Raw genomic sequence first — 27,081 nt, 5'->3', positions numbered from 1 at the left:
GCGCGCCCCCGCTCGCGAATCCCGTATCTTTACATCGTATAGTCATTCGAGATACTGGGCCGAGAGCGATCCAGCGGTGGTGGTGCTTCATAGCCCATTTGTGTGTTTCTTTTTTTTTGTCAGCTCTTTCAAGTGTACGCGTGACGGTATATTTATCCCATTTTTATTTTCTATCCGTCTCGTTCCATTTGTCCGCACATACACATACACAAACGACGACATTGTTTGAACAAAAAAATGTTAAATTAATTATTTTTTCCCCGTTTGGACTCTCGACATATATGGCTCTGATGTAAATTTAATTAGTTTACATGACATTTGAAAAGTAAAAAAAAAAAGTAAAACAGAAATGGGTAATTATATTTTATTTTACAATATAAGATTCATTACTCACCAGCTAGTAGTATGCGGCCGATGAGCTCGTTCCTGCCGATGTTGTCGAAGTCCATGACCATGACGTCGAGCGAGCACTCGCGTATCTTCTCCCAGGGCACATTGAAGGAGAACGCCTCGTTGAAGATCGGGTTCAGGGTGCACTTGAATATCGGCGTTTTACGCTTCTCGATTCTTTTGTCGCCGAACTGCAGCCAGACCTTCACGTATGGATCTGTTGTTGTTGTTGTGGTGCGCGGCGCGTGCAGCAAGGTGTGTGTGTTTGTTGCGTTACACAGCAGCAGCAGCAACAATCACGACCACGACGTCGACGACGACAAACAAAAAGAGAATTAAAAAATGAATTATCGATTTTTTTCTGAGAGCTGCAGCGGGCCGAGGCAGCGAGGGATTATAAAAGGGGCGCGGCGCGGCAAGCAAGCGACACGTGTCGATGCGTACGTGCCGGTGCATTTTTTAAACCCACGTGTTTACTAGATACGATACTTTTGCGAAAACACAGCGACAGCGAAAAAATAAAAAAAAAGTGTACCTATCTCGCGCGCAAGCTCTCGCGCGCTTTTTCTCTGCCCCCCCAAAGTTCAAGGCGATGGTTAAACAATGCGAGAGCAGCAACAGCAGGGATGTATACATACGTACGCGTCGTTTACATGCCGGCCCGGTGCTGACGACGACGACAACAACGACGCCAACGATGTAAATCTCATTTCGAATCTAATTTCCTTGCTGCCTGCCCGCTCGCCCGTTTAAAGACAATAATATATATCCACGCACAAACGACAGACGTTAACGTAACGTAACGTAACACACATAACGAATCAATTACCGCGCGCGGCCGTATCGATGTCCCGCATTTGCTCCGTGTTTTCGATTAAAACATCGGGACTCGAAGTGCGGAAAATAAGGGTGCCGTTCATCGATTCCCCTTCCTTCTATAATAATACGTATATCGTGTGTGTTTCGTGCGTACCTGACTTTCCGTTGATGTCCTTGGCCTTGAGATTTCGCGCTTTCAGCAGCGTGAGCGTGAGCACGGAATTGCTCGGATGATAACAAAGCGAGCAGAGAAGTTCGCCGCACTTGTCCTTCGCTGGGGGCTTCAGGGCCTTCCAGAACGACGGCTTCTCCGAGAGATCGACCTACAAATGCACACATCACCGCGCGCGCACACACACAGTCGCGTATATATATTTATATCACATATATCAAGTGGCTCTAGCGCCCACCCCCGAATGCGTGACAGTTGTGATTTATAATGTACGCTTGTGCTCGATACTGCGTCTATATATACGTATATCGTCAGGCTTAGAGTAGGGTAGACGTGATTAAGCGACGATTCATTAAAGCCCCCGAATGTCGCGCGAGCGCGAAAATAATGTATTTTCTACAGCAGATAAAACGAGAAAAAATCACTCGAGATTACCGGGCGCGCTACAATGTGTATTATATATATGTATAAAAGAAATCGTGAGGGATTTTATTGCGTATACGACACACAATTCGATCGTCAAAGGCGACGACCGTAGCAGCAGTAGTAGTAGTAGTACTATATATACACGAGCCGAGCACAATCGTATAAAAGTATAAAATAACTCACCTGGCAAAGTGGCAGAAACATTTCGCCTATAGAGTCGTCCCTCGAGAATCGATCGTAGTCAAAGACGTGGAGGTGGAGAACTCGACTTTGTAACTTTTGAATCGGAAAACCTGAGAGACACAGAGAGAGAAAGAAATTAAACGAATTCCTGGCTTCATCGTCGTCGACGCTTCGACGTCGGATTTGTCTCGGCGGTATATAGAGAGAGAGAGAGGATTTTCGAACTATATGCTCTCTGTGTGTGTAAAAGGGGGAGCTAAAACGAAAACAATCGAAACGTCAGCTTTCGAACGAGGGACCGGTTTTGCTCGCTGAACTGAGGGTTTATAGGGTAATTTCGAGACACGATATCGAGGCACGTACATACGCGCAGTAGCATACGAATATACGGGGACACGATTGATAAAAAAAAAAACCTCGTAAAAAGAGAGGTATACGTATATCGACGATCATCCATATGGCAGCAGCATGTTTGTCCCAGTCCCAAGTTAATAAAAAGCTTTTTTTTTGTGCAACAAAGATTTTCTCTTATACTCCGGTACGTGCATGAACAAAAAAAAAAAGGAAAAAACGATCAACGCGAGTAGTCAATGTCTGTGCACGGTCGGACGGAGACCAGTAGCAGCAGCATAGCAGCCTCTCGTTGAAAAGCCGCGGCGCGCGCGCGCATATTATATATCTTCGTGTACAAGCTCGCGTTTAAATGTTTGAGCGTCGCCGCGGAGAGGTGTCAAGGCCACGGTATACGACGATGATGATGCGATGACGACGACGACGACGGTGCGCGACGAAGCAAGCGAGGCAAGGAAAAAAAGAAGGAACGTGATTGTATGTGTAAAAAAAACGGGGTGAATCTTGCCCGTGTCTTTTCCTTATATACCGCTACTTTTACAGCTGCTGCTGCTGCTCTTAACTACTAGTTTTACGTATGCATGTATTCAAGCGTATGTGTGTGTGTGTGTGTGTGAACCCCCTTTGAAGTTTTTCGCTTTAAAAAGAGGAGAGAGAAAAAAAACAGGGCCGCATGCCACCTTGGTATTTAATGCTTTAACTAATTACTCGCTTCGTGTTTTCTTTAACGATTTTTTTTATATAAAGCCTGCAGCAGCACGTGGAGGGCAGCCGTGTATTTTGTGTTTCGTTTTACTAGAGCAGCAGCAGCAGCAGCAGTAGCAGCGGCTCCTTTGTGCCGAAGAGGGGAAAAAAATTTTCAAATCTGAAGGTTATGGGCTATTTTAGCAAACAGATACGAGTATTTTTGGACGTCGATTGATTTTCTTCTCCGCTGGGCTGCTGCTGGGTCGAAGATAGTTGTCAACGATATGCGCGCGCGTGCTTGCGGTCAATTGCAAAAAAGTAGGTGTGCGTTCTGTTACGTAAACCCACATACGTATCTTCTTTTTATTTACACAAATCGTACACGTGGCAGCAACAGAAAAAAAAAACAAATGCGCGAATCAACCGAGCTCTCTCATTTGCATGAACACAATTTTCATCCTAATTATTTTTTGTATATACGAGCAACAAGTCCCTGGGATATCTCCACGTGCGCGCGTCATTGTAAAGGTTTTCTATTCATTCATTTATTTATTTCGCGCGTGGCCGTCGTCGTTTTATTTAAACGAAGCTGGGATTATTCGAAAAATTTTGCAGCGATAAATATAAATCCATATTGGTCCGGTGTGTGCGGTGGCGGAATTTGAAAGCAATAAATTTCCATGAGCGCGCATCAATTGCAATTACGCACACGATTCAGCACGATTGGATGTAATGAAAAAAAAAAAAAAATAGATGTAGGCGAATTTTCATACGCGTGCACGCGCGCGTGTCTAAATACGAAATTCGATATTGACATTTTCGATTGAAAAGTGGGTGTGGGGGAAATTTTTCCTTCGAGTTCGAAATATTACAAATTAAAATTTAGTCCGTGCCCGTGTTCCTGCGAGTAATAAGTTTTTTCCTTTCTTTTTTCTTTTATAATCCAAGTCGAATGTCGATAAATATCGAAAATGACAGCTGGGGAGTCGATTTAAGAAACTCATTTTATTTTTTTTATCATCGCGCGAAATATACTCCACTCGTGACGCTCGCAAATCGAAGGAAACACAGCGTTGAATTTGGTTCCAGTCGAATTAATCTTCAATTCTTGCCGTCACCGCCGCCGAAAACTATGTAACGAGACTTTTTAAGTCGAACAATCCCGATATTTGGTATTCATGCGTTATTCCGTCGCATTGGAAAATTAATTCAAATGTTTGAAAACATTCTTCTCAACATCCGCGGAGAGAAAAGTTTTTTTTAACAAAGGAATTTTTGCGGCTTTCTTTTGGCTTACAGATCTACGGCAAATCGTGTCGGATAAATTTCAAAGCCTCGTGTTTTTAATTTTTTTTTCGCAAAACTTTTGTGAAAATTGTTGAAACGTCGATATATGCAGTCGAGAAGAAAATCAATACAAAAAAGCGTCGTGCCGTACCTTCGAAGTAAAAGGTCTCGTTCCATCGTGGATTCAGGGTTCTCCTCTTGATTTTCGTCTCGAGGCGGTGCTTCTTGTCGGGCAGCAGGGTGACTCTCACATACGGATCCGACGTGCCGGACAGATCCTTGGCTGGTAGTTCCTTCCCCTGAACAAAGTTACGTAAAAAATTTGGTATTTTTATCCGAATCACGGGTCTAGGCCTGGTACGAGGAGAGGTATATTGTAATAAACTCTAAAAAAAAAACAAGTAAATAAAAATAAAGTAAAAGAAAAAAAAGCTGCAACTTTAACTAGGCACTTGTGTGCGCGGGCGTTTGTCCGTCTGTAAAGCAGCGTGGCCCGAGCGGGTGGATAATTTTACGGATACTTTGAAGACCAGTTAAGAAATGCAATTCGCGTCGTGCAGCAGCGAGTGGATATAGTCTCGCTCCTCGTTCTTTCTCATCCTCTTAAGCGCTGTATATCCCGGAGAGCTCGGGATTATGGAATTTCCGTGTATTTGAGTTTTAATGCATATACACATGCCCGGAGACCGAGAGAGAAGAGTTTCGGAATTAGTTCGGCCCGGAGAGCGAGGCGAGCGAGCGAGAGAAAGCGAAAAAATGCTCTCTTTACCTCACCCTGTATAAGTTTAGCTCGATATCGCAATGTAGCTGCTGCGCTGCATAAGTTTCGTAACTGCTGGACGATTTACAGAGCGCGCGTGGCAGAGTGAAAAAAATTTCACGTACAACACTGTATAACGTAAAAATGCAGCTAACTCTTCTTTCTCTCTTTTACGCTCTCGACGCTTATATACGTCTATGCCCGGGTTGGAATAATTAAAAAATCGAACGGAGCGCGTGTACGAACGTGGTCGAAAGGGCAGCAGAGAGAGAGTGAGAGTAGAAAAAAAATTAATGAGCGTTCTTTCTTTATATTGTTATTATATTATAAAATGTAAATGATATAGGCCAAGTACAAAAATTCAATTAGAATCTCACCCTTTTAATTAAAAGCTCATTCTCTTCTCTCTTTTTTTTTTTTTTAATAATATAATATTTTTTACATACCACGATCTTCGGAACATTTTTTGCGGATTATCACATTTTTTTCTCTCCCGGTGGAGAATTGAAAAGCTACTCTTTTTTCTCGAGCCAAAAAAAAGTAACGCACGCGCGCGAAATTTTTCAGAAACTATATTTTCTTCGCTCGTCACCTCGAGGCTGTATAGGGTTGTGCATACTCAACGGAGAGACTCTCCATATATGAAATATATATGTGTGCTTTTCATTTTATTGCGAGCCGTGTGTCTAACAAGAAAAAATTTTACGAGCATGTGCGAAAAAAGAGAGAGGGAGAGGGAGTAAGAGCAAGAAATCCACGACTTCCGAAATAAGTAAAGAAACTCGATCGAAAGGAAAAAAGTTCGCTCCGATATCTGTCTCTCTGGTGCTCTCTGAAAGTAGCTAGAGACTTTTGCGATTTAATAGGGACGTGGAGGAAAAAAAGATGAATAATAATAATGATAATAATAATAATAACAATAAAAGACGCCGTCGCTCTCGTATGTCGCTAACCGAAACAAGTCATGCAGTCCAAAGCGTATTATTATATTTAAAAAAAATGTATACCAAAGGAAAGATCGCATACCTGTATGATACGCAGAATAAGCGTGGTATTTTGGAAGTCGTACTCCAGACTGAAGTGTATTTGGCCGACGTTCTCAGTTGGCTCCGCGTTGTCGATGTACATGTCCACGAGCGAGATGGATCTGCTCTGCATGAAGGCTTTCTATACATTTTTGTCGAGCAAATTTGCAAATGGAATGGAACTTCGATTAATGCTCTGGGGGGGTTAATGTTAATTTTGAACACACACAGAGAAATTTGAAGAAAAACACAAGAAGTTAGAGACGAGTTGTAGTTGTATTGTTGGTCGCGCACAACACATGATGTATATATTGGATCGAACGCCGTTTCTCAAAAGTGCGTGAAACCTCGGCTTCGGCCAACCTGTCATCCCTTGGTCATCGGTCCGAAAAAATGTTAAACCTCGCTTACCAGATCTAGATCGTCGAGGTTCAACATTTTTTGGTTAATGACCAAAAAGCTATCGTAGGCATTCGATCGACGTTTCACGCAGTTTCGGAAAAAAGCGGTCCGATCTAATGTATAATATGTTTCCCTTTCCTCTGCGCGCGATGGATGCCTAATCAGCTGACATTCGAAAAAAAAATGATAATAGCTCGGCGTAAAACAAAGGATCGCGAGTCAATACACGCGAATATAAAAAAAAAAAAAAAAGACGAGAGAAGAATAGGCGGCGCGCGGCAATGTCCAATACACACCCCACTTATTTTTCATTCATCCATTGTACCCGTTGCTACTGCTGCTGTCAATTTCTTCAGGCCACACGTGCGCTGCGCTTGCCGACGTTGTAACCTTCGTCGTTTTTGCTCCCCGCGCGTTCTCTCTTTCCATCATTTCCATCTCACCGCGCCGCTAACTCGGTTCTGCCCTTCCCCTCGCCTCCTTCTCCTCGCCCTCGTTTTTTTTTTTTTTTTTATCCAACAAAATCGCACCACTCGCGTCGATCGAAAAAGATATAGACCGAAGGAAGGAAGAGAGTAAAAAAAAAATTGGCATATACACTATAAACCCTCGAGCACTTTAACAAACGGATTTATCATAAAAGCTTTATCGCATAGAGATCTGTGCGCGAAATAAAAGAAAAAAAAAGGAAAAAAAGGCCAAGAAGGTATAAGCCTTTTCGCAAAATCCGTAGCAAATGAACACCCTATAGCGTTAATCTTCGTTCAGCAGTGCAGCAGCAGCAGTCGAGACGAGATCGCAATACTGCGGGATTATGTATCATCCGCTCTTTTGCGCCGCGCGCCCCGTTATATAGGCTCAAAAAGTAAATCTCGACTCCCGGTTTTCCCTCTCTCTCTCTCTCGAGTTCTTGAAAAATTTATACACTTGTAACTCGCGCGCCTTTTTGCCAGCAGCTGCGAAATCTGGCGATACTTGTGACGTTTTTTAGGAAAAGCCATTTTTGAGAAAGTGCCTCGTAGGTATAAGAGAATCGAGAAACCAATTTCTTTTCTTTTCTTTTTTTTTCCTTTAAAAATCACATCGTCGTATATGTGCAGTGGGTATAACGTGACTCAAAGTAAACCGAAACGCGCAACTGTTTTTTTCGTGTATATATAACGCGCGCATTAATTAAAACTCAAGTATATCGCTCGATGAAAATCGCGCGCGAGAGAGAGAGTCTGAAAATTCTTTCTTCGCGTCGTCCCCTCGACCCACCCCCCTCTTCGTTCCTTTCGTCTCCCCCCTAGCCCCTACTCCTCTCGACACCTCGCGCCAGCTCTGTCACACACTCACATTTCCAGAAGTTTGATCAAGGAACTTTGCACACGATTCTATATTTGGATCAAAGACAGGCGTACTCATGAAACTATTGAATGTTCTACATATGTTTATATGTGTATGTATGTATGCTTGTGTACAAAAGCTCTTTTTCTTTGACTAAATGATGCGTAATATGCTTAGTAGCATGTAAAGCCGAGGCTTATAGGGTAAGTAAAAAGTAGGTCGGTATATTACACGTATACGAAAATATAAAAATAAAAATTGAGAAAAAAAAAAATTTTTTTTACGATTCATATTTTTTATGTACGTGTTTATACATGTGTTATTGTGCGTATGAAGTATAAATATATTATGTGTGTAAGTGCAGAAAAATAGAGAGATAGAGAGAGATAGATATATAATACAGAATATAGAGATATATATAGAGTTATATAGAGCTATATAGAGCTATAAGAGAAGAAATAATAAAATAATTCAACTGTACTAACCGATGGATGCTCGCCCTTGACATTTTGCAGCTGCTTGTTCTGAGGTCCGGCCGTGGGGGTGCGCGGCTCGCCGCCGGGACCCGTGGCCGCCCCGGACGCGTTGGCACCGCCCGACGCCCCGGCCCCGGAGGAGCTGCCGCCACCGGTCGCCGACGCTGGACCGCCGCTCACGCCCGCCGGTGATTTACTGCCCGGACTTCCTGTCGTTCTGTTTTAGCCGAGGACGATCCGCACAAGAGTCAGCCGAGAAAAATCAGAGCGAAGCTTGCGTTAGTTCGGAAAATGTCTCGATGGTTTATGCGGATGGATGATTGTGATATATTGATAAAATCGAAAATTTGTGTACGTGTCGATGGTTAATTTTTTTTTTTTTTTTCATCTTCGTGTGTGCTCATGCAAAATTATATATTTCCGTGCTGTTGCGGACAGCGAACATATACATGATATAAAATGTGATATAATAATATATAAAATACAAAAATTTCGTAATGTCAAGTCCTCGTTGAACTATTATTATTAAAATATATGATGATATAAAAAAAGGGGAGATGTCAGAGTGAAAAAAAAAATGACATAAAACGACCATTGTATTATGCAAAACTTCTCAATTATGAGGTGTCATTTGATAACACAACCGGTTATACCCTGCGCTGCGGGCCTAATGACGAAAACTAAGTACTCGCGACAGACCTGCTACTGCTGCTGCTCCAACCACGCGGCTAATCCTTTGATATGATAATACAGCACTCATTATGATTAATTAAATGTCTCGCAGCTGTGGTCCTCTCTATAATTGCGCCGTTCGCTTGATTAACGCGTAGCAGCGTACATCTACACGTTTCATGTATTTTCGATGAGAGTCTGCTGCTGCCTTTTTCGTGGCTGGCCACATGCGAGTAGAATATTCGTAGAAACGGAAAAAATTTTTTTTTCTCCTTTTTAAAATACTCGAGGGCGCATGAATGCTAATCTCGCGCGATCCACGTGAAAAGTTTTGCATAATTTTCAAATACGTTGAGAAAGAAATTATCAGTATTTCATATAAACTGAAAATTTTCGCTATACATATTATAATGGAACATGATAGGAGGGGTGAAGTCCTTGACTATAAGTGTGTGCGAGTGCTATTATATATTTCGTGCATATTTATGCTCGTGTAAATGCTTGTGTGTGTTCGCTCGGCGCATAGATCGGCGCTTGAGTGTTTGTCTACTTCGAAAAGTTCAAGTGTGAAGTCCGCTCGGGGTGCGTGCGCTTATGTATACACGTATATATCGCGGTATTATTTACATTCTAAACTTTCTCTCCGTCTCACTCCCTCTCTCTTTGAACTATATACGCGATGATGTACGAGCGCGCGGATCGTACACATGCTTTTCGGGCGAAATTTTCTTTCCGAGATAATCGTAATTATCCTCTCCCTAAAGCAAAGAGAGAGGATTGAGAGAGAGAGAGAGAGATAGAGAAGAAAAGAATTTAGAAAATATTTTCGGGTATAAAACGACGCGGAGAAAAAAATTCAAGTGCAAAAGTACGTGTTTCATAGTTGGTGGAACGTGGTAATAATGAGTCGAAGTCCTCGTTTCTTGCTCTCCGAGAAACTTGAGAGAACGTGACTAGAAATTTTTCCAGTTGATTGTAATAAAAATTAGCGAAGAAAAAGAAATCCTAAATGACTGTATGCAGTAGCGTTGCTGCAGTGCTATAATACTGCGCCAAACGCACACCATATTATGCTGCTAACTATGTCGAATGAGTATGTAAATATGAAAACTAACTTTTTTGAGAGATAAAAAAAATGTAACATCGATTCGCGCTGCGTAGTACGACAGCTTTCGCGCTTGTTTTACGTAATAAATTTTTTTTAAGTGGTAACAATGACAGAGACATCGAGAGAGAAAAAAAGTGGCTTCTCTACATATGATACGACATCAAGAACAACATTAACGATCTACGTATATAGATACGGCATGCAGAAAAAAAGGGCTCGACATTGATACCGCAAGTGTGTAACAATTGCATGCACGTGTGATCGTTATTATTTTTTTTTTTTTTTTCGTCGACGAATGATACTCACTCTAGCTGGGCTCTGTATATATTTTTTTATTTTTTATTTTTGATTTTTGGATGGCAGGTGATGCGGAATAGGTAGTTCAGTCGGGAGGCGGATGTTTTGTTTTTTTCAATTATTTTGTTGTTGTTGTGTTTTTTTTTTGTTGCGATAGAGCGAATCCAAGAAGCATTTGGTAGTGGCAGCGCGCGGGACATGAAACATGAAAAAAAACGAGCAAAAAGCAAATTAGCACTGAAAAAAAGTACAGCTTTCTTTTCGTCTATATTTATTAATATCTGATGTCAAAATAATGATCCGGGCTATACAGCTTTTTTTCATAAAAATATCATAATGTTTAATCATGACGACAATCGCTGCGTTTCTCTGTTTCGCACTTGATGATAAAATGAGAATATTTCATATCAATGATCAATTTTAAAGTTTGAAAAGAGAATGGAAAAAAGACTGACTCCATGAATCGATCAGTTTCCCAATCCATATCGTCGACACATCCCCGTCGAACCTACCTCCTCCTGATTGGTTGCCCCAAAGCCAAACTCAAACGTTTTCGCTCGCAGTAATACGGCGTCGAAACGTCCTCGTCACTCGAATATTTTTCCTCATTGTAGAACGTATCCCGAACGTCCGTGGGACTCGATCTATCATTGAGCCTTATTTTTTTTTTGACTATCTTTTCGCGGGATTCACGGACCTGGGCCTCGATCATCTCGTTAAGCCTCCTTTTTTTTTCGACTATCTCTTCGTAGGATTGATCAACCTGGGTCTCGATCGTGTCGTACGAGCAAGTCGAGATAACCGATTCGGAATCGGTCTTGGACAGGGTACTGGAGCCGGACTCGTTATCCACCTCGTTCGTCTTAGCGTCGGACTCGAACCACGCTAAAACGTCCCCGAACGAAACGTCGGGCTCATTTTCCATTCTTGTCCACAGATTCTTGTCCGCGGGCTTATCATTCGTGGACGAAGTGCCCTCGGTTTCGGATTTTTTTTCATCTTCATCTTTAGGTTTAGGAAATTCATCGCGCGCCTCGACCAACAAATAATAGAGCCAATCCATCTTCGGATCTTTGTCCAAACCTGTCTAACTGACGCTCGAAATTTTCACTCTGTTCGGCCCTCTCTAGTTCGTACTATAATTTTGTAAACACACTGTAATTTACTACGCGCCAATAATTAGACGCGACACACAAGCACAAACACACACAGACACGATTCGCCTATGCAATTATTTACATTAAAGTTGCCTTAAATTTAAACCATCTCTCGAGAGAGAAAAAGCGAAGAGTATAATAATTCAACGCTCTGAAAGTTATACCTGACTTTTTTCAACTGATCCTCGTTGTTTTTTCTATTCGATGATTTACGCACACGGCACGCAAGAGGAGGGGAAAAATTATCTTATCGCCTTGAAACTCGAGAGAGTAAATAAAAACTGCTCGAGTATCGAAATCAATGATCTAACGCAAAACAACAACAGTTGGGGGCGAGCGAGGTAGGGTGTGTCGGAGCGGGAGGATAAAACGTACATTCGCCGCGTGTTACCGGGTAGATAACAGGCCATTATATGAGCATCGAGGCGATAATTTCACAGCCGAAGATAAGTTGAACGAGTTTACGAGGAGAGAGAGCTGAGCGAGAGAGAGAGAAAGAGTCGAGCACAAATGCGATACTTGTTAAATGATAGCATATTATATACCAGAAGTGTAGCAAAATGTCGCGTGAGTTAAGAATCTCTTTCTCTCTTTGCTCGCAAGCTTTCCTGGTTCGTGAACTAATTTTTGCGCCAGCTGTGTTTTATATATCGTACACAGTTCGTTGTTTCGCATTTTTTTCACATCGACAACTTGATTACGTGTACGTCACTGTGCAAAAAAAAAGAAAAGAAAAGAAAGATAAAACACGATCGCAGAGACACGAACTTATACTTTTAATTATAAAAAGGAAAACCTAAAGAGGCAAAATGTGTATATTATCGCCGTCGTGCGGCTTGGCTTTCAGCGAAGTTTAATAACTTATTTCGCGATATATATAACGCACAGGTGAGATAACTTTCGGTCGATGTCGACTCTCGAGCCATTATATATAATAATATAATAGTAATGATAATAATATATATGACATCGCCGCGAGAGCCGAAGAGAGCTAAAAATTATACGTCAAAGTTTGTTGGCTAAAATACTTATGCGAAAGTTGTACGGGCGGGGATATGACTTAGCCCGCCCCATCAACATTAATAACGCGTCCTTTGAGCGACTTCTTATAACCTGTCTTTCATGGCATTATATACCGAATGCACATATACTCGTATAAGCTCATGCGCAAGCACATCGTCGTCGTCGTAGTCGTCGTCGCGTGTCCCATCATGCGAAGACGCAAAAGAGAAGAAAAATAGGATAAATAGAAAAAAGCTCATCGTCCGGGGCAATTACATACGAGTATAAAAGTATTTTTTTCTCTCACTCCCCATCGAATCAACACAAACCCTGGTATATATACACGCTCTGGCACACGAACAAATGAAGAAAGAAGTAAAGAGAAAGAGAGAGGAAAAAAAAGAAACGAGAGAAATTAATTACAACAGGCACTTCAATCAACTGCGCAAAGAAGAAGGAAAGAAAATCTTTGCTGTGCAAATAATACCAGCTCCAGAGCACACACACACACACACACACCATAATATAGATATATAGAAAAGTGAGCGAGAGAGAAAAATCCAAAGGGGAACACGCAGTAACACAACAAGGCGGTACACGGCAGTAGCAGCGGCGGCGGTCGGCCGGTCACGAGCGGATAAGGTCAAGCCTAGTAGCAGTAGCAGCAGCAGCAGCAGCGACTGCGCGCGCAACGCCAGCTCTCTTAGATATCGCTCACGGGGTGGTAGACAATGCATACTATATACATATACGTGCATGTCCCTACCTATATATACACGTAAGGAAATCCGACAGGTGCGAGCCCTACGCGTACAGTGGTATACGGCGAACGACGACTTTATATACCTTTTCCGCTGCTGCTGCTACTACTGCTACTGTGCACGAGAGAGCTTGAGCTTGAACGGCAGGGGGTATTCTTGCGAAGCTTTTTCCATTAGCCGCAGCCGCTCCGACGCGACGACCCTTTTATCCACCCTCCTCCTCCCCCCTTCTGCCCAGTCAAGTTTACTTAAAAATAAAAAGGATAACAGCAGTAAAAACAACAACAACAACGACAACGACAACGACAGTAATAACGAAAAAAACAGAACGAAAAAAAAAAGAACGAGGTACGTTTAATGCGCCGTGATTTACGACGCATAATTGCACCGGGCGCGAAATAAACAATTGAACGAGTCCCAGTATCCCGGGGACTCGATTTGCGCGCGCGAAATAAAAAAGAACGACTTCCATTACAAATCAATTAGTGCAGAAAAGCTGGAGCGCGAGTTTAATAGGGCGAGATCGTAATATGCATACGAATTTTTGGCGCGTAGCGCGACAGCGCTGCGGAGCTTTTAAATAAATAAATAAATGAATGGAATTTGCATAAAAAAGTAATAATAATCTTGAAAAACAGAGCTCGCGCGAAACTGTATTCCCGAGATTCGGTGCCCGCGCGACGGCGACAATTAATAACCCTTGAAAGGACTGTTCGTTCACTCTCTCTCTTAAAACAATAACAATATCTGCGCGCAAAACTAAAGCCAAAGTGTACACACTGATACACACCTGGGGGCTGCTGGACAATAATGCCAAGTCTCTGCCGCGTGTGTAAGCTTTCGAAAGAGCGAGAGCGAGAATAATGGTGTTTTCGAAGGCTAATACCCAGGACCAGATGTGTGTGCGTGCATATGTATATATCGGCACATAGAGAGAGGGAAGTCGTTAGATTATATTGCGCGTCGCGCGAGGCGAGCGAGCGACTCGGTGTACTGTGTGCATATACTGCACATGCACACGCATTGGAGAGTACAACGAGGCACCGGATATCGACCGAAGTTTCTCCTAACGCTTGGACATTTAAAGTGTGTATGTATACGAGAGCGAGAGAGACGATGAAAAATAATATATAATATTTCGCGTGATTATGGTTACGGAGATTTTCTTCGTCTTTTTTTTACCCACTCTCACTCTCTTCGGCTATGCATTTCATTTTTCTCTAATAATAAAAAAAAGTAATAATAATAATGAAAAAAAAATCGAAAAATAAAAGTTTAATAAATCGAAGGATACGTTCGTTCGTGCGTGTACATACACATACTTGTGTGGATCTGTATTCGTAAGAAACAAAATTTGCATTCAGATCGAGTACGTACGCATATAATACGAACACACAGACATGTAATATCTACGTTTAAACGTCTGCGCGAGAGACTGTGCTTTTCTTAAACATCGTCCTATATTATATATACCCCAGTGGTGTGCAGTTTCCCAATATCCCGGGGTATTGTATGTATGTGAAGGGCGGCGCGGTGACGGTATATAGAGAGTATTGTCTTGGTATATAAGGCGCAGCCAGCTCTACATACCTGACGGTGTAATACTCGAAGAACGCAACCAGCAATTCCAATGATCGGGTGACGGTGGCCCACATATTACGCCCAAATTCCTATATACATACGTGTTTGTGCAACAGCGGCACAACGCACGAGACACACGCGTTTGATTTATTATCAGTTTTTTCTTTTTTAACTCTCTTACCGATACATTTTTATTGTTATTATTTTATATGACATCGTCGTCGTCGTCGTCGTCGTCGTAGTTGTTAATGAACGCAAGTCGAGTCGAGAGATTTTCTCTCCTCATTTTTTTTTTCATTTTATAACACGTGCATACGTGTATAATACACAAACACTCGATATATAGTCGATTGACACTTCATACGTACGTAGGTGTATGCGAGGGTGTACAGAAAAGTTTTTTCTCTATTTCTCTTTTTTTTTTTTTATTTCAAATAAGTCGATTCATCGTTAAGTTCGTCCCTGACACTTTTCATCATTTATTCCCTGCTACACGCTTAAATTATCTCTCTCTCTCTCTCCTGTAGGTTTTTTTTACCATCATCCGAGGGCAAAAACAAAACTCCTATTCACACACACGCACACGCACGACGATCGAAATAGGCAAATGCGTCTCCAATGGCATACCGCGCTCTTGGCCTTTTGCGAATTCGATGCACGTATTACAACGTTAATGCGCGCGGGCGCTTCGGCGATCATGCGTGCACGCGCAATTACCGATACTGCACATGCACATATATACTATATACGCGCGTGTCGCACGCTACGACGCGACGCTTTTCTAATGATAATCGATATGGAAACGCGCCTGCCCCGCATCGTATAACGTATATATATAGGTACGACCGCGATGCTCAGCACTCACGCATTCGTATATAGTGTACTAGACCGTATGGAGTAAGCTGCGAGAGAAGAAAAAAAAATGATGACTATAATAATAACACAATTTCGAGGGAATGGGAAAATATGGACTCGATCACGCATGCACTCGTGCTGTACACGTGGCGTACGCGCGGCTAACAAGAAAAACGAGAGAAGATGGATATCCACCGTGCGCAGCGACGTCGAGAGATAGAACGAAGCTCTCTCTACTTTTTTACCTTTATTCAAAGCGTTTCTATGCACACACATATTCACTCTGTCTCTCTCTCTCTTCTTCTTCCATAGAAGCACTCGCATATATACAGCAGCTATACTGCTCTTAAAATATTGAAGAGTCCGCGTGTGCACATGACCTCTCGCCCTCTCTCTCTCTCTCTCATCCTCCTATCTTTTTCGCTTATATTATATACTTTACACGATAACTACGCACCGTGCACCACGATGTCTCATAAGATAGTCGAAGCAGAAAAAGCTCTCCTCGCAAGCTCTAGCCGCGATAAAATTATATTGATTTTTTTACGTTCTTCTTGCTTCTCTTCCGCGTTTTTTTCTTACTTCTTCTTCTAGCACCTGCGAAATTATCCGGAAAACAAATACGCGTGGAGAGATACGTGCATTATATTTATAGTAACGCGTAGCGTTATGTTACATGGCAGCTGTATCGAGGGATGCCGTGTGCAGTAACGGACACGCAAAACGTACGGATTGTGTGTATACTGATGTGTGTGTGAGCGCTGGCACCGATACGCGTCGTACGCCGTACGTAGAGGGAAAATAATAATAATATTAATTGTATAGCGCGACCGAATTATGGCGCGAAATTAAGTAAATAATAAATGTAAGGGGGATTTTTGTAACGGGTTTTTGCGGCAGTTAAAGCCGATCGATATGAAAATAAAAGTTAGTTCTTCTCTGTGCTCAGAGTAGAAAACTACCAAGAAAAAAAACGTCCTTCGACCTCTACTTTTTCTTAAACTTCCCCCCCTTCCAAATATCTAGACGAAGACTGAGCTAACGGACACCAGACCCTACATCAAGTGGCGTGCCCAACGTGTGTCTTCTCTACGAAAAGAGAATCGAAGCAGCAGCAACGACGATACCCTCGACCCGGAGAGCTCATGCCTGTCGACGACAAGAATAAGAACTCACTGAAAAAACGGCCACGCGAGTCAGCAACACCTCTACGCAGCAACAAGCGACCAGCAGGTGAGCGAGCGCGCGGGACCAACACACTTCTGGGAGTGAAAAACCCAGTGGCGCCCAGTCAAAGTACGCGGTCGACGAGGTCGAGAGCCAACGCGAGCACCAGCGTGACCGAATCCGTCGAGCAGCGTACGTCACCGACACCCGAGGAAACGGAGCAACAACTCCAACTAGCCGCACTCGAAGCAGACGGACAAGATCCACACCTACCTACGTCGGAGGAAACAGAGCAGCAGCCCCAGCCAACCGCACCAGAAGAGGACGAGCGAGGCCCGATCCCCCCTACGTCCGAGGAAGCGGAGCAACGGCCCCCACCGACTGTACCAGAAGAGGACGAACGAGAAGTTCAACCAACACCACCGCCTCGGCGAAATCACACAATGAGTCAACCAAACGTGTTCAACTTCGAGGACCTTGCAAGAGCCCTCTTGAGCGCTCGCCCAGCGGTGCCAACTTTCAGCGGCCTGGACCACGAGGATCCCGACAAGTACCTGGAGAAATGCCAAGCTTTCATCACTGGCCAACGACTGCAAGCGGAGCAGCAGGTACCTACCCTACAGGAAGGCTTGCAAGGAGAGGCAAAGAAATGGTGGCTGCCTTACCAAATAATGGAGCTGGACTACGAGAAATACTCGCAGCTCATAAAGAGCAAGTGGGCAGCTGATAACAACCGCACTACCTTACTCGCAAAATTATACGGCGAGAAGCAAGAGCCGGACGAAAGCGTGACCACTTTCCTACAGAAAAAGTACCTGTTATACCAGCGATTGAGGAAAGGTGACACCGAACAAGAAAAAGTAAACACGCTCATCGGCCTACTAAAGCCAAGCCTGCGGAAAACAATAAAGGCCTACCACGTCACCGATTACCCTACGCTTTTCACCACCGCCCTAGATGTCGAACGCGACGAGGAAGAGGAGCGAGCAGCGGCCACTCCGAGGCCGTCAACGTCGAGCGGCAGACCGCAGCTGCCGAAGTGTTGGCACTGTAACGGCCGACACATGAACCGCGATTGCCCGAATCGCCCAGAGAGCCCCAGAAGAGACCAGGAAAACTGGAGGAAGGCGGAAGACGTCACGAAGCCTTCCGCCGACCACAAGTAAATAATTTTAACGTTCGAGGAGGCAGACTACCGACAATCCGAGTCGCCTGCAAAGGAGAGGAGGTAAGAGCGGCTGTAGACTCGGGAGCGACACACAATTTCGCAAGTCCAGAGCTCGTACCGGAGCAAGAACGCCTACCGACTGAGTACACGTACGCCGAGTTGGCGATAATCGAGGCGCGAGCAGACATCATCGGTAAAGCGAGACTCAAGATCCGCATCAACAGTCAGGAGTTCGAAATAGAAGTATTTATAACACCACGGAACCGACACCAGCTGGTTCTAGGGATTCCTTTTGTGGAGCAAGAGGAAGCCATCCTGGATTTCCGCCGCCGAGTACTACACGTCGGACGCGATCGACGTACTACAGCCGCGCTGATAGACCGCAAACCGGATTTCGAGTCACACACGACGTTGCCGAGTCACGGATTTCCGGAAGAGTACGAGGAAGAAGTGAAGCAACTACTGATGGAGTTCCGTCACGTGCTAGCCCCTGATGGACTAGGAGAAGGCACGAACAGTGCACAGCACGTAATACGGCTATCGACAGATAAACCTTTCCGCAAGTCACCCTATCGGTATAGCGAGGAGACACGGAAAGAGATCGAACGCCAGGTCCAAGAGATGCTCGCCAGCGGGATCATCGAGCCGAGTGACTCGCCGTACAACTCACCTATCGTTATGGCAAAAAAGAAAGGAGGAAAGCTTCGTTTCTGCGTCGATTATCGCCAATTAAACGAGATATCCATCGACCAAGCCCAACAAATACCCTTGATCTCTGACTCTCTGAAGGACCTGGGAGACGCGACGATTTTCTCGACGTTGGACCTGAAGAGTGGATACTGGCAGATCCCGATGGAAAAAAGCTCGAAGCCGTACACCGCTTTTACGACACCAACGGGAGGAACATACCAGTTCCGCTTCATGCCTTTCGGCCTTCAGGGTGCGGCTGGGACGTTCCAGAAGCTGATGTCGCAGGAGGTACTGGCGGGGTACCTGAACAAGTTTTGCCTGGTTTACCTCGACGACATCGTGGTGTACTCGAAAAGCTGGGAGGAGCACATTCACCACCTCACAAGAGTGCTCGAACGACTGAGTATTCACAAGCTCAAATGCGCCACAGAGAAAATACACCTCGGCACACGAAACATCGAGTACCTCGGATTTATCGTCAATGCCGAAGGCAACGAAGTGAAGCCCAGCTACGCACAGGCAATCATCGACACGCCGCCGCCAAGGTCTAAAAAAGAGCTGCAATCATTCGTCGGAGCTTGCAACTGGCTCAGAGAATACGTACCCGAGCTTGCAGTGAAAATGGCACCACTCACCGACCTCATGAGGGCCGCAAGGGGATTCGTTTGGACGAAGGCGGCGCAGGCGGCGTTCGAAAACGTCAAGGCGGCGTTTGAACAACCTTTGAGGCTCGCTCGGCCACGTTCGGACATGACGTTCGTGTTGCAGACGGACGCCAGCGCGAGAGGCATGGGCGCCGTTTTGTATCAGCAAGGAGAAGAGAGCGAGGACCGCCGCATCATCGCGTACGCAAGCGCGAAATTTTCGACAACGGAGAGCCGTTATCACTGCAACGAGCAGGAATGCCTCGCGGTGGTATGGGCCGTCAAGCGGTTCAGGCCGTACCTCGAGGACAGGCATTTCGTCCTGCGTACCGATAACAGGACGATTACATGGCTACACCGTTTCAAGAACACGAAGGACAAGCTGACACGATGGGCGCTCTTGCTGCAGGAGTTCAACTTCAGAATAGAGCACTGCCCGGGAAGACACAACGAGTTACCCGACTTATTGTCGAGAAACCCGCAGGAGGAAACACCAGCGGACCTGAGTGACGTGGACCGGATCCACGTCCCCGAGTACCAACGCTCCGCGTCAGACGAAATAATTCCCCAGCTGGGCCTATTCACGGTAAACGAAGACCCAGTGGAGCGGATCCGCGCAGCGCAGCGAGATGACGCCGAGCTCCAAGCTGTCTCCGAATCGAGCCAGGTACGTCGCAGGGAGGGCCTCGTCTGGAGGAAGAAGCCAGGTACCAATCTGTGGCGAATCATCGTGCCGGCCGGCATACGCGAGGAGCTGTTGCGCGCATACCACGAAGCAGACACAGCAGGACACCCGGGAGCGAACGAAACGCTGCGCCAACTCCAGAGGAAGTACACCTGGACGGGTATAATGAAAGACACGCGAGACTACGTGCGAAATTGCACCACGTGCAAAGAAGTAAAAAAAAACCGAACGCTGCCATATGCTCAATCGGCGCATAAGCCAACTAAACCGTGGGACACGGTGGCATTGGACCTGATGGGACCATACCCGGCCACGAACGACGGAAGTCGCCATCTCCTCGTCGTCACCGACATGTTTTCGCGATGGGTGGAGGTTTTTCCGATTGCCGCTACCGATGCCACAACCATTGCTGCTCGCGTCGAGAAAGACGTATTCACGAGGTGGGGATTCCCGAGAGCAGTACTGACGGACAACGGAACTCAGTTCACCAGCAAGGCCTGGGCCATCGCCTGCAAAACGTGGCAAGCGATACCCTGGACCACCGCCAATTACTGGCCCCAGGCGAATCCCACTGAGCGTCGGAACCAAGAGATCAAGACCGCGCTCCGGACGCAATTGAGAGGACGGCCACACAACGAGTGGGACGAGCATTTGCCAAAAATCCTCTTCCAGTTGCGAAATAGGCGAAACGCAGCGACAGGCAAGACGCCTGCCGAGATATTGCTGGGCAGAGAGCTCCTTCTGCCAGGTGAATGGAAATTCCCGCACCCGTTCACGGCCGAAAAAGAAGCCGAGCTGGAGGCAGTCCGTCGGCATCAAGCAAAGTACCAGGCCACGTACATCAAGGACGGCGAACAGACGGAACCACACTTCAAGATCGGCGAAATGGTCTATATTCGATCGAGCCCGTTCTCGAAGGCATCAAAAAATTTTTGCGCGGGGTTCGCTTCTCCGTGGGAAGGACCGTTCCCGATAGTTAGAATCAAAAAGAGCGGAATATACGTGGTCGGGAAAGGAAAGGGCGTCACCACTCACGTATCACGAATAAAGCCGGTCGAGGAAGGAAGATAAAATATCGCACTCCGCATCGTCGCCTTCTAAGCGGGGAGGTTTGATGTGTGTGTGAGCGCTGGCACCGATACGCGTCGTACGCCGTACGTAGAGGGAAAATAATAATAATATTAATTGTATAGCGCGACCGAATTATGGCGCGAAATTAAGTAAATAATAAATGTAAGGGGGATTTTTGTAACGGGTTTTTGCGGCAGTTAAAGCCGATCGATATGAAAATAAAAGTTAGTTCTTCTCTGTGCTCAGAGTAGAAAACTACCAAGAAAAAAAACGTCCTTCGACCTCTACTTTTTCTTAAACTTCCCCCCCTTCCAAATATCTAGACGAAGACTGAGCTAACGGACACCAGACCCTACATCAATACATACACGGATCGATGCGACTGTATAGCACCAGCCTGTAATGTGTACGTGTGCTATATTTAAATACGTCCTACTCGGGGTACACTCGCTCTTTTTTTTTCTCTCTCCCTCTTCTTCATCATCTAATACCCATTGAAAGAGCCCCGGTTAACGCGCACGCTCGCACGGATCGGCCTCCTATGATCAAAGGTTAAAGCCAATAACACGCGGCAGTGATTTCGCATCATAAATACGACACGGTGGTGCGGCCTGCAGCAACGGCAGCGTCAGCCTTCAAAAGGATAAATATATCTACAAATCGGACTTATCCGATTTCAAGCGTGATGATCATATCATCCCATTGCTACATCTCTATATCGCCTCACCCCCCTTTCTCTCCATCTCTCTCGCTTCTGCTTTGTTCGAATACGTCCGTCAAAATGAGCAACGTTGAAACAATGAAAAGAAAGCTTCTGCTGCTGGCTGCTGGCTGCGAGATATACACACAGTCAGGAGGGGGCTATTTAAGCTCTCTGCGAGTTTTAACGATGATTAACGAGATCGAGCTTGCAAAGCTCAATTGTTATTATGTGCCTTTAAACTGCCATAACGATCCGGCCGAGCTCGCGCTATAACGGAACTCTCTCTCTCTCTCTCTCTCTCTCTCTCTCTCTCGCTCGCTCGGCTCAACTCGACTCGCCCTGCAAGAGAAATAAACGCGTATATATAACGAGAGGCGGGAGGGGGGGGTTGGCTAAGCGCAAGTGAGAGAGAGGCTTTAATTCCGTATCGCTTCGAAATCTGCGTAATAATTCGCAACCGTAATACCTCCAGTGTAATAATAATCTCTTCCACTTGACGTAACGTCTTTTAAATTCATGAAAAAAATTAAAAAAAAAAAAAAAAAGAAAGTAGGAAATAATAGAAGGAACGCAAGGCTTATAGAGAGAGAGGGTTATATCTCACTACCTTATCCGTTAGAGTGTGTTATAATGTGTCGAGCTCACGCAAACGTTAGTGCATATATACGAAAAGGAGTGAAAAAAACAACAACAACGAGTAAAAAAAAAAGAACGAAATAGACGCGCGAGTGTCTGCGCGTGTAAATGCGCGTGGAGCGTCTCGCGGGGATCGTTTTTTCCGTAAGGCGAATATAAAAAAAAAGCGAGAGAAGGAGAGCGAGGAGGGAAATTCAATTTTTTTGATGATGTATACGCGTTCGGAGAGTATTTTTCATCTTTCACATTTGTCTCGGGGGTATAAAAATCTTTTCTCTTTTCAGATCATTTTTCATGCCACGCGTATGACTTTCTCTGTATGTGTGTGCGCGTTCGAAGGTATAAATGTTGATCGAACGTCTCGTTTTTTATTCATTAATGCTGCATATCGACGCTGACGTACGCGTGTATACGCGTGTGTACGTGTGTGTGTGTGCAGCGTATGCCGAGCGTGACCTCGATTGCTCATTTTAGTAAATATGATTTTTATCAAGATTTCAGCGCTCGTTACGTTGGCAGGCACACAACCCCGTAATCAAGCGCGGCAGCAATGATTTACCGATGCGTATTATTACAACGGCGCAACGAACGAGAGCAGAATCGAAAAATCTCCCCCTCTCTCGTCGTTGTCGGAGGATCAGGAGCTAGCTTATACGCGAAGAAAAAGTAAAGGCCCCGAGTCTACTGTAGAGATATATTACGTTTATACTTGTGTGCATTATTACGTATTGAAAAAAAAACGACGAAGTTTATTAAAATACAAGAACGAAAATTCAAGCTCATCAATGTGCTACACACACGCGCACAATGTACCTATACGCGGATATTGAATTTAATCCGTCGGGCCATACACGTACTGGTACTACTGCTATACAGCGTCAGTCTCAGCTCAAATCGAGCGGAAGAGAGAGAGAAAAAAGTTGCATTATATCGGCGATGTATATATACTTTTATAACGCACGCGTCAAAACACGAGCAGCAGCAGACGTCTATAATTAAAAAGAAATCGAAGATTCCAATCTTCCTGCTACGCGCGCAACAGCAGCAGCAGCAGCAGCTTTCGATATACCTAATAATAATGTGTTGTACGATGACGTTATGATGAAAAAAAATGTACTATGCAACGTCGATTACTTACATCAAGAAATTCGTACAGAATACGATACTTCTCGTGAGATCCATGGCGCGCGTTCATACGTATTTTAATTAAAAAAAAAAAAAAATTCAAACGAAAGAGTATATACGCGCGCCCGAGGAGCACAACGCACGGCTCAACTGCGGCACATTTAATCCGTGCTTGTGAACACCACCCGCGCGCGATGTCTCGATCTCGCAGCTGCACCCGCACCCGCAGCAGCAGTACACTCGCAACACTCGGCGGGTTTAAGTATCGTTTAACGACTGATGAGATGCAGGCGTAAAACAGCCACTTGACTCTGTCTCACTGCTCATAATGTATACGTGTGTATGTTCATCGGCGCGCGTGTATTCATTCGCGCGCGACGATTTTACTGCGCACCGCATCATCGTTGTACAGTCTCATTGTGTATATAGGTGTGTGCGTCTCGCGAGTAAAGTACATATCGCACAGGCTTATTATGTGTTCAATGCACAGAGAGAGAGAGAGAGAAAGCAGAGATGGATAGTTACGTGCATCTTTACCCCCGCCCCAGCTGTTTCTCGCTCTTTACCAACACATGCCAATGTGTGCGAAAGATCGCGTCCAGTCCGTGTGTGCTGCAGGTAGCCAAGAGTCGAGGCTAAAGGGTATTTATCTCCGCTCGCACAAAAGACTCCGCCGCTTGAAAGAGAAGAGTCGTGTCTCCGCAGAGTCAAAAAAAAACGTGTATACCCGCAATTTCGTATACGTATATATCGTATATGCATCTATACCGTGTACGAATCGTTTTTTTTTTTTTTTGAGGCTCGACTGGTACAGAGAGTGAGGAGAGATGCACGAGTTAATAATAATGTGCGTCAATTCAACAAGAGATCCAGAGAGAGAAAACAGAAACACAAGAGTCACGTTTATAATATGTTATATGCACTGCGAGAAGAGAAAAGGCGTGCACGATAATAAAGCAGCAGAGAGAAAGAGAGTATATAAGTTGTGTATAATATACACGTACACAGTTCATGAAGCTGCGGCGTAAACGTGCAGACACAGACACACAGACGCGTGTCCTTGATCGTGTCAATGACGACGAAAAACTTTTCCCGATATAAATGTATACAACGCATACACACAGATGTATAAATATATTATTCGTTTCTTTTTCTTTTATTTGTATCTGGACTCGGAGCTGTACGTATAGTAGTTTAATACACGCGCGGCGGTCAAGCCTTCCATCGCGTGCATATAGGGTCACTCTTTTGCGGTGCCTATTGTTCCCCGGCGCGATACCAGCAGCAGCACACTCGAAGCCAAAAGTATGAGATTCCGCGTGGCCCTTGTTTTCATTGTCCGAGGCAACTATGATATATACACATTGAAACATTTTCCATCTGCTGCGGCTGCTGCGGCAGAAGAGAGATACATTGTTCTTCGAGACGATGATCGTTTCTTTTCATCGGGCGGAACGCTTATCTCTCTCTCGGCGCGACAACGAGAGTATGAATAGCAGCAGCTTCGGTCCTTTTCGTTTAACGAGAGATCGTTCACGGTTGGGGTAATTAAAGTTCGCTCGATAATCGTCCATCCGTAAAAGATACAACGACAGCAAAAAAATTTATTATCTGCGCCGAGCTTTCCGAAAATATAAGCTCACAGCTCTTTCGCGTTATATATTATAGACCATTATCGCTGCAAGCTCCGAATCACGGACCGCGAATCCACCCGAAAAAAGCACAATAATACTTTAGCGCCGTTATAATCGTTAACCGTTATAACTCGCAACACGAAGAATTAAAAGTTTCTCTGTCTCTCTATTATTGCCGAGCGTTGCGGTCGTATAAGCTCTCTCTCGAACGGCAGGCCTCTCAAAAGATCTCTTTCTCTCTCTCTCTCTCTCCTCTGGGTAGAGAACACCGCAAGCGAGCAACAGGTAAGCGCTTTTCTCTTTGCGTTTATATTATGTGGTTGAGCTTGCTTGCTTGTGCCCGCGCGCGCATGTGTGTATACGCGAACGTACTTTTACATACATCCTGCTCCATGCTTCGGTCGACTCACGGACTCTGCATCGATAAACTCTTTATTATTACCAACCCGACTTTCTCTCGCGACTCTCTACCGATCTCCGTTTAAGAATCTTACGAGACAGACGTGGGTAGACCGCCGCGAGCTTCGCTGCTAGCCGCTAGGTGGCATCCCGCCACCCGCAAGAGAGTGGTCCCGGACAGATTTTAAATACAGACCGAATTAAAACATATTTTTACTCTCTCTTCGATTGGAAAATTTATCTGATTAATCCTTACCAGCCTCGCGACGGGCACAACTATATATATGTACACGATTTTGATTTAATTTCTGCATCGCCACGCGCGTGTCTGCCTACACCCAAGTTTAAACTAGTTTCGCTCGGTTTATAAATCGTTCGATATCGGTCCGACGAACAATGTCGATAATCGACGAGACTCCCTTCTACTTTTTTTTTTCGTTCTTGCTTCCATGCCAGACCTTTGAGTTTCGATAGCCGAATTATTCCACGCATGCGACACGAAAGCCGATCCCGGAGCGAGAGAGAGAGAAAATTTATAATGTTGTCGGGGCCGCGGGGAAGTTGACGGCTGTAAATGAAATCTAACCTTAACCGTACACGAATTCAAGCTATTTTCATTTAAATTTTCATTTGAGAATCCGAGAGATAGAGCTATAGAGATCAGAGTCAAAGACCCCTCCCTCCCTCTCTCTCTCACGGCCGGTTATAATAAATCAAGCTGTGCTCCTCGCTCCCGAGACAGTTGACGTTGATACGCGTGTGTGTGCGTATAGTATAGAGAAGGCACGCGGAGGGTGAGGTTGAAAAAAAAATAATACGTACATATATATCCCGAGCTCTAATGAAACTTTCATTTGAATTTTCCGACTGTGTGTGTGTCTGTGTGCCACGTGTACCACCGAGAGAACGACAATTCGTACACACACACTATATTACTGCATACGCGTGTACGCGAGAGACGCTTGTAGACGCGTAATTTAATTGAAATATTCGCGTGCACTTGTGTAAATTCATACGTACGCGCGAGCTTGCGTGCGGTGCGGTCGGCTGCGCAGTCTTCGTCATATAGATATATAAACAGGATGTGGAGAGAGAGGGAGTCTTGTAACGGATAACAGGCCAGAAATATATAGTTAGTACACGCCATTAACTTTATTATCCGACTTGTAGCCGTGGCTTATAAGTTTTGATGAAATTCCGACTGATCCAGTGCCGCGCGAGATAACGAGCCGCTTAGAGCCCCACGGAGACCTCCCGCTCCGCTGATATAATATCCATGTCTTTGTCGAAAAAAAAAAATGTTGCCTATAGACCTCATTGTTGTGTAATATACATCTGTATATCCCCGAAAGACAGTTTCTATCTGCTGCTTCTTCTTCTTCTTCGTCTTATTCTTCGCGCGCGAACGATTCTTAATGC

General features: G+C 44.8%; 1 protein-coding gene across 11 annotated transcripts in view; it reads right to left on the bottom strand.

Annotated features, from left to right (window-relative positions):
* The window catches only part of LOC106653407 (synaptotagmin-7), a 165,407-nt gene that overhangs the window by 2,593 nt on the left and 135,733 nt on the right, over positions 1-27,081 (bottom strand). For 4 of the 11 annotated variants that reach the window (XM_014372823.2, XM_014372821.2, XM_014372827.2 and 1 more), the window contains 7 exons: positions 10,394-10,405; positions 8,317-8,524; positions 6,102-6,242; positions 4,467-4,614; positions 1,991-2,100; positions 1,364-1,532; positions 395-607 (listed from right to left, as the gene is read on the bottom strand). In XM_014372823.2, coding sequence (XP_014228309.1) covers positions 395-607; positions 1,364-1,532; positions 1,991-2,100; positions 4,467-4,614; positions 6,102-6,242; positions 8,317-8,524; positions 10,394-10,405 — 1,001 coding nt within the window. Of the gene's footprint in view, positions 1-394; positions 608-1,363; positions 1,533-1,990; positions 2,101-4,466; positions 4,615-6,101; positions 6,243-8,316; positions 8,525-10,393; positions 10,406-14,894; positions 14,975-23,642; positions 23,846-27,081 lie in introns of those variants that run through there. The other 7 variants (XM_014372822.2, XM_023457990.1, XM_014372828.2 and 4 more) reach the window with 5 other exon arrangements.

The sequence above is a fragment of the Trichogramma pretiosum genome, unplaced genomic scaffold, assembly GCF_000599845.2.
Source record: "Trichogramma pretiosum strain Unisexual culture from Peru unplaced genomic scaffold, Tpre_2.0 scaffold35, whole genome shotgun sequence".
Lineage (NCBI taxonomy): Eukaryota > Metazoa > Arthropoda > Insecta > Hymenoptera > Trichogrammatidae > Trichogramma > Trichogramma pretiosum.
The sequence above is the reverse complement of the archived record's forward strand: the minus strand, read 5'-3'. Positions and strand labels throughout refer to the sequence as shown.